The sequence below is a fragment of the Malaclemys terrapin genome, chromosome 3 (assembly GCF_027887155.1).
Source record: "Malaclemys terrapin pileata isolate rMalTer1 chromosome 3, rMalTer1.hap1, whole genome shotgun sequence".
Lineage (NCBI taxonomy): Eukaryota > Metazoa > Chordata > Testudines > Emydidae > Malaclemys > Malaclemys terrapin.
The window spans coordinates 75,872,202-75,880,921 of NC_071507.1; the positions used below are offsets into that span (position 1 = coordinate 75,872,202).

General features: G+C 38.0%; 1 protein-coding gene across 2 annotated transcripts in view; it reads right to left on the bottom strand.

Moving 5' to 3' along the window:
• Positions 1-8,127, bottom strand: part of ACTN2 (actinin alpha 2) — an 88,460-nt gene extending 80,333 nt beyond the window's left edge. The window contains exon 1 of one of the 2 annotated variants that reach the window (XM_054022266.1): positions 7,707-8,127. In XM_054022266.1, coding sequence (XP_053878241.1) covers positions 7,707-7,832 — 126 coding nt within the window. In that variant the 5' untranslated portion in view covers positions 7,833-8,127. The remainder of the gene's footprint in view (positions 1-7,706) is intronic. The other variant, XM_054022265.1, reaches the window with a different exon arrangement.
• Between the last annotated feature and the right edge of the window lie 593 nt (positions 8,128-8,720).

The following is an 8,720-nucleotide window of genomic DNA, read 5'->3' on the forward strand; positions in this document are numbered from 1 at the left end:
TCACCCAGCAGATACAGGGAGAGGGTGGCTGGGAGTTGCATTTTAGGACTCAGCAGGTCATATGAGACATGGTCTGCCACAACTGTCTTTGTACTTCTTTCCATGGCACTCCTTACAAATGAATCCCTTCCCTAAGTTAGTCTCTAAATCCACTAACCTAGAGACCCACATCTACTGTGATGCTGACAAGAAATTGCCAATTAATATTGACTAGGCAGTGAAGCAGCGGGAATGCTGATATTTATTTTTAAAGATGGTATGTTTTCATCCCTCTTCCTTACACTGTTTCCTTAGGCCCTGGCCCTACAGTGCCTGTCTAGAGCCCCATTAAATTCAATGGGATTCCATGTGGGCATAAGGAGACCCTGCTGTATGTATCAGGTTGCTGGAAATTCTTCGGGGCAGAGATCATCTTCATATACTATATGTCCTCGACTCTTCATGCAGATGCATAGAGCCATTTATTTCAATGGGGCTCTGCACAGGCACAGGTCTGCCTACCTGGCTCTCAATGCAAGGTTGACCTGTAATTGGAAAGTGCTTATCACAATCTGTGGATGCTATTATACTCCAAATAACAACAGTGGTGTCCTGGGGCACCTTAAGTATAACAGTAATGTTTCTACACTTCCTAATGTTCCTAGTGATCTCCAGCCAGTCCTGGCACCCATTTAATTTATTTTTCCTATTTTATCCACAGAGTGTGCAACCCAGGCTTGATCACCTCTCTCTCTCTCTCATCCCAGAGGTGAGGAATGGGGTTGCTGCCATCACTTTAAACTTCTCCTCACCCTGTCAGACTTTCCAAGAAGGAGCGGTATTTCTACTGAGGCTACACTGGTGGAAGCCAGCATGGACTCTGGAGTGAAATTTACTGTAACTATTTACAGATGTTGCCTGCAGATTTATAGAGTCAATTTCTCTTAATTCCTGTTCATCAGTGCAACTCCACTGAACTCAATTAAGTTGCACACATTTAACTAGATGGATAATTTGGTCCATAATGGTGACTAGTCTTTCCTAAGAGTCTTCTGTGCCTATACATCTAAAATGCAAACTTTTCTTATTTTCTAGTATGATGGAGGCTGTAATTACAGGATTTACATGCCAAATTAATGCATCATAAAGGAAAAATTAATCTGTATATTGCCAAAGATTGGATATTTAGTAGGATACAAAACAACATGTGTTTTTCCTGATGAGCCTGTTCTGTTCTGGCAGTCTTCACACATGCATACTTCCCAGTGAAATCAAAAGGAGTTTTGCATGCAAGAGGAGTACAGGGTTTAGCCTAAATAAATACTTTGAGATTTATTCTTGTTTACATTTGGCACTACTCTAGCAATGTAAAAAGGTCCTAAATTAAGCAGAGATAAAATTTACATGCACCTTAAAAGAACCCTTTATACCGTCAGTGTAAAGAAGATTAAGGCTCTTTGTGCTGGCTTTGTATAATAGTATAACTAAGGCCAGAAATCTCGTTCCAGTACACTTTCTATTAATTTATAGGACTACAATAGATAATCATGCCTGAAGTACTGCAAAAGATGGTATGAGACATACAGAATTCTGGCATACACACTGCCCTAGTCTGCATATTCCCTGGCATTACAGATATCCTGAAGAGTGAATTGCACCTGTCCACAATCTTCAGCTCTTTTCTTTATCCCAAAGGCTTAAGATTTCTTTTAATAACAAACAAGAATGTTTTATGTCAAGGTTTTAAAACACCATAGCAATAAATCATTATATGACAAAAGCCATCTAAAAATAAAACTTAGGTATCAGATAAATCTTACTGTCCTCTACTTAGAAGGTGGCAATGTTTCTACTCAAAAGAATCATGAATTTCCATGCATCTATCTTCCTAGGTAGCCACTAGATCAGGAGCACAAAGATTTCTAGATGCTCCTCCCCCACCCCGTCCCCAACACACAACTTCTCCCTCTTCCCTATATTTCAGGTCTTCTTGTTTATCTGTCACTGTCAAAACAGACATCCACTCTCAGCCCTGCACTCCCAGTAGGAGGCACTGATGGAGAGATGACTCTGCACACGAGCCCCCCGGAGTCACACACTTATCACCCACTTCTGAGATAGTCTCTAGAATGCACCATTCTGATGTCCTGGACACAGAAAATAAAGTAAAAACAGTCTTGGGGTTACGCATTGTATTTTAATATCACATTGAACAGGTTAATATAATAAAAATTCCAATACATGAAGTATCAATAACAGCTTATTACCCCATGAACTATTATAATTCTGTAAACACAAGATAAGAATATTCAATAAAACAGTTTGTTTTCTTACTTAAATATATCTGAAGTCAATATATACTTTCTGCCAGGTTTGGGGTTTTAACCAAATACATCTTTATATCTGGTTAATAAATGCAGAAAAGACCAGCATTTCTCCTATTAATACACAATATGAAAGATCATAAGTGTGACCAAAGCAGTGTCCATTATGGGTCATTCCATTTTTCTACTCTCATAACTTTTCCAATACATTCATCCTTTGAGAAGAAATTATCTATTCTTGGTCTCTGGTCAAAGATAATTTGTTTTTAAGTTTGAGCAAAATCTTTCTGACACACTGTCTTTATAGTGAGAATGCGGGGAAGAAAAATAAACTTTTTCCAATGTAAAACAATTCCAACCACATATTTTAAAAGCAGGGATACAGCAAGCAGGGTTATAGGATTACCTTTTGGATCTCCTCACTTGCTAATGTTGAATATCTTAACTCATAGTATTCAATACATATCAATATATTCCTTTAAATAAACAATGTCTCTGGGGCCCAGAAAGCAATTGTAATACAAGCAGTGTTTAACTATATGAAATTAAGTATTTAAATTCCATATATGTTAAAGGTTGAAATAATATGGATGAACCTAATTATTCAATAGAGGTTTGCATACTTGGAGTTACAGTTTGCTCTCAGTTCACATGTATAATTCCCATTAATATTAAATAGGAGTTACAGGGGCACCTCAGGACAAAAATGTGTGCCCTCAGAATTTTAAAAAGCCAGTTTAATATACCTCCCTGAGTGGCAACCCACCCTAATTTAGAATTGCAAATACTATTCTCAGCAGCAGACTCTTGCTTTGTTAAGATAAAAGATAAGCATTGAATTTTCCATAACATTTGAAGGTGTTATTCATAAGAGCACCAATTCTTCACTCTCATTTGTGGGAGTGAACTGCTGCATCCATGCAGAAACACATTGACTCCAGTGAGACTCTGCACAGATGCAAGGATCTGCCCAAATGGATTGCCCTGCACAGCTGCGTCAATGACAGCCACGCATCCATTTTTACCATTGATTTCAAGGGGAGTAAATGAGTGCTTTGAAAACCTCACTTTATGTGAAATATTTTAACTGGAATGAAACAAACGAAAAATAGACGTCTGCAAGCACAGTGTTAAGTAGTTGGCGTTAGAGACAGCTAGTAGGAAACAAACAAGCAAATTAGCTAAAAAAAGGAATAAATGAAGCAATAGTGCTATAGCTTTGTACAAATGAAAACAAATTTACTAGAGTAACAAAATACTGCCCCTGTAAATTACTACCCCTGGAGCCCTCAGCACTCAGACACAACCCCATCAGTGTTAGGACTGTAGGTTTCTTGAGGCAGGAATCTTATTAATAATTATTATTTACATTGTGGTAGTGCCTATGAGCCCTAGTCAAGGACCAGAACTCCACTGTGCTAGGCACTGTACAAACACAGAACCAAAAGATTGACCTTTGTCTTCCTACCTATGTCTAAAAATTCTAGAGCACTTGTTTCTATATATGACATAAATAATAAAAGGCAATAGAATTTATTTTAAAAAGCCACCTATAATTTTAATCCAATTAATGAACATGAAATATCAACATAATGCCCTTTGTGGGGAAACCAGGGCTCAAGGGATGTAATGCCTTTCACCTCAATGTCTTCAACATACATGTAATGTCTTTTCACCCAAGCCTCAGCCTGAGAATTCTCCAAAAGCCTTTGAGACTGACTCCAGAATCTCAAGACATTTGGTGATGCCACAGTCGTCGGTGTCACAGGATCAGATGCCAGTTATAAAGATGACATTCATTAAAACCAAAGGGGCAGGCTGCAAAGAATACAGGACTTCAGTTCTTGAGTTTACCATTGCCCCAATTTGCCTAACGTAAATTGATATAGTCTTTTCCCGACTGAATTATTACTGAAATATTTTATTGAAATGTATTAGATGTCAGGTTTTTGTTTTGAAACAGCAGAAATCAGTAGGGAAATCTCAGGCTTTTAAATTTTCCATAGTCAGCAAGTATGGCCTTCAGTTCACATACAGCCCAGCTTGGCAGTGACTGAAAGGTATTATCTCCCATGACTAGTAAGTGGCCCAATATGAACTGTGCTTGATGGCTTCCTTTTAGGTTCAAATGAACAAGTGTCTACATCCACATCACTTGTAGAATATTTTTTAAACAATGAAACAAGCAAAGTGCATATTGACAATGACAATGCACTGTGTTTTTATTAAGCAGTAAACTTCCGAAGTACTAATTGATCCTGTTCACTTTCTCCTGAAGATGAAAACAAGACACAAAAATTGAACATGTATTGGAAGCGTCTCTACACAGGCCATAATGAAGACATATTAATAGTCTCATCATTTAATCCTTCTTTCAAACCTCTGTTTGAAATTCAAACCCTACAATCCCAAATTATGTTTTACACCATTAGCATCTAATATTGTATACTGCCAACTGCTGCACGTTAGTGGTGTTCTTTAACACTGGTTCAACTTTGCGCCAACTGAAACTTTCAATTTGCAGTTCAAGTTCACAACAGATACAGCAAAGCTACTCCCCAGCTTCCTTTTGTACAATGTACATCATATTTAACTGAGACTTCTGCAACAAAGAATTCCACAGCAAGAGCCCGGATTACTGCGGATCATAATACCCTATGAGCTGTGGTTATAATTAGCGTCATATCCATTGTAATCCTATGGACGTCATCGTGTGTTACCAGCATCTGTTGACAGATCTCATACCATGCATATCAGTGAAATGGCAAGTCTGGAGAGGGCAGCCCACAATAGAAACAATGGCATTTATTTTTGTCCTCTTCCAAGATTGTCTCATAGAACATATATGCTGCCAACTGCCAGTGTTGCACTGAGATCACTATTCATTATTATATTTGAACAAAGCTTTGTGCCCATGCATTTACAGTCTTCTCCTGGTAAATATGGAAATGGACTTTCCGTAACTTATTTTAGCACCCTGAAAAAACGATTTTGACACCCTTAGATCACTTCAGATCCATCAGGCCATCTACTGAGATATTATTAACCCAGGGGAAAATATACTATCAGACTCCTTTCCAAGCCAAGGAATAAGAATGCCCTCTCTTAGTTATTTTTAACTATATGTATCACTTTGGCATTTCTTTTAAATGCACGTGGCAGACAAAGTAACAAAGCCACAATATAGCTAATCTATTGATGTGCTCTGAACTGCTAACTTTCCACTGAAGCATTGTCTAACTGGAGTGAAAAATCAAACTGGTTTAGAACAAGGGATAGAAATGTAGAGTCCACTGTTGGTGACTCACATGAGCTTTTCCCTGTCCTACTCCCTCCACCCTCCAAACAAATGTTAAAAATGTGCAACAGATTAACTGCTAACAAAAATAAACCCAGATTCTCTGCATATCTGGTTTTCACTCTAGGAAAACTCCTCTGGAGTGTCCAAGAGTTATTCAACTGCCACACTATTAAAAAACCCTCAGTACTTTGTCTTCTTACTACAGCATTCTGTGCATCTGCCCACTCTGCCAAGAACATAGACTCAAATGTGGCACAAGATCGGTTTTATCCTGGATGCTGCAGTCTTATGAATTCAATATTTTCAAGGAAAGTAAATCCGGTTGATGCTATTTGGAAATACAAAACTGTTGTGCAAAACTGAAGTTGTTATGCAATGTGGTATTTTGCTGCATAAGAAACTGTGTTAGGTCCTCAGAGGAACTATAAACAACATACTTTACAAAATGAACAATCTCAATTTTCTAATACTTCCATGCTTTAATTGCCACATAGGTGCAGTACATCAAAATCACTTGCTCACCAGGTAAAACGAATGTCCAGCTAAAATAAATCTCAATGATGACTGGTGTAGTTTTATTACTGGTTCAGAGGATACAACTGAAATAACAGATTCAAGTATTCAAGATATGCCCACAGAGTGCACATTACCTACACACAGTAGTGTCTGAACAGATGGTACCATGCCAGGTCCTGAAAACTAAACAAACAAAAACAACAAAATAAAGGGAGGAGAAAGGTTTGCAATTTTGCTAGAAGTAGAAATTTAGGGTGAAATCCTTGCCCTATTGAATTTAATGGGGAAAAAAGACCCATCAACCTATGGTTAGGATTTCATCCTTAGTTTCCTGCTAAAAGCAAATAATTGCTCTTACCCTGACAGGGAGGTTATATATAGAAGGTAGGTGTTCAATAGGCTGAATTCTGCCTTCAGATACACATATGCAACTTCCACTGAAATTTTCAACGGGAGCTCTTCACACATAGCAAAGGACAGAATTTGGCCCAATTGCCTGATGGATACCACATATTTTATTTCTGCAATTAGCAGATGACCTCATAACTCCAGATCTTACAGCTATGAATTTCAACATTATCTGTTACTTTAGGAAATAACAGAAATATTTCACGTGATCATCCCTTTCTCATGTGCTGCTTATGCAACAGCTTAGGTGATTTCTACTTTTTCATGTTTTAATGAAGCCGTATTAGTAATTATCGAGTGGAGTATCAAAACTGTTAACCAAGTTGCTGATAAGATTATAAATGCCACCTGTACTCAGCAACAGAGCATCAGCAGCCTCTATGCTGGTACAACTGTTTTTCAAAATTCAGAAGGTAAGAAGCATTTCCTCCACAGTGGGATGCTCAGCGTGTTTACAGAGTTGTTTCTGTAAGTTGGTAGGATGACAGCTGGGTACCTTTCAGTCCCTAACTCAGTAAATAAAGAGATTTTTTAAACCACAGCCTGAACATTTCTCAAGACTATATTTTCTTAACCACACTATTCCACTGGATTTGACAGTAAGTTCAAATACGAGTCAACTCAGAGGACCACAATTTCAAAAGTGGTCTTTCAGTTTGTTCCTGGAAATATATGGTTGCATGTGCATTTTGGGTATCTGCAGGCGTAGCGCTTCTCATTTACACTTTCAATTACCTTATTTTTACAGGCAATCAGGTGCACACACAAATTCAGAGGCCACTTTTTGAAAATATGGCCCAGAAAGTGATTTTAAGAATGGTTAAAATCTCTGCCAAAAGCCAGTGTGAGCATGAAAAATATTGAACCAATATTTTGTCAGCAAAGCGTATCAAAAAACTTTCATGATGTTCATTTAATTTCATATACAGCCTCCATTTACATAAAAGAATTCTAAAAGTGAAAGTGAAGGACTATTTCATAAGCTATATATAACAACATAGCTAAAAATGTTTATATAAAGAGTAAAACTGATCATAGATTCCTTTGCAAAAATTATAGCGGTTGAATTCACTAGTGCACATGCATTTACAACTGCAAGATAAAGTGTTATAATAAGGTGGTGATGATTATTCCACAGATACACATTGACAGACACACAGTTTATTTTCTTTCCTGACCTTCCTTTGCTGTTTCTCCCATGCTGGGTCCAGGAGCATGTCCCTATCCCATTCTTCCTCTTGGATCATATACTCATCATCTTCATACTCGTAGCTGTACTGCATACTTGTTTCTATCTGGTTCATATTGCTCAAGGACCAGATTCAACTCTACACTTGCTGTGGCTTTTATTACTTGATTTTTATTATTATTTTTTACTTTTTTTCTTTGAGTTCAGGCAGTGGTGTTTTTCCCTGCTTCCTTCTTTCTTTTTTTCTTTTTTCAAGGTGAGAGGGTGTTAATATTGATGAGTCTTGCTGGCAAGACAGGTTGAAGCTGTCAGGATACAGGTATGAGCTGAACTGTGATGACCTTCACTCCCCTCCCTCCCTCTCTGCTGCTGCAGGTTCCTTTGGCTGAGTCTCCAGAGAAGCCCCGGCTCCAGCTCACTGCTGCTGCTTATTATCCCCACTGTGTCACGTGGCTCCGCAGCCTGGACTATCCCCCACCTTTCTCAGTCTCTCTTTGTAAGTTGCAAGGCAGACCTTCAGCCTGATCAGCAGAAGCAGAATGATCTGTTGGTATACAGAAGACTATGCAATTTTGCATTTGCTAGTAAGTGTTATTAAACCGTTACACAAATACATGTAAGTATTTACTGTGCAGAGAAGAGCAATGATTTATCTACAGGAGCGAAGTCTAATCAAGGAAATTCACCTCTGTATACAGTCTCTGTTCAGTGGCTTTGAACATTTTCTGTGGTTTGCATTATTGTCTTTTTTCTTTTAATTGCACTCAGAAACTGTTGAAGTTTCATCTTTTTATATTCGGTTCATGCATCTGTAGTTTGGAGAGCTGGTTACAATTTATAAATTAAAAAACAGAATCAAGATATATTACACACACACATAAACACCACATTACTTACCGTTGGTCCAAAGCTTCAAGGCCCTTGATTCATTTCTCACTTCACCTCCTCTCCCTTTTTGAAAAGATTCTCATGAGTCACTAAAGAAAAGCATTTATCAAGAGAA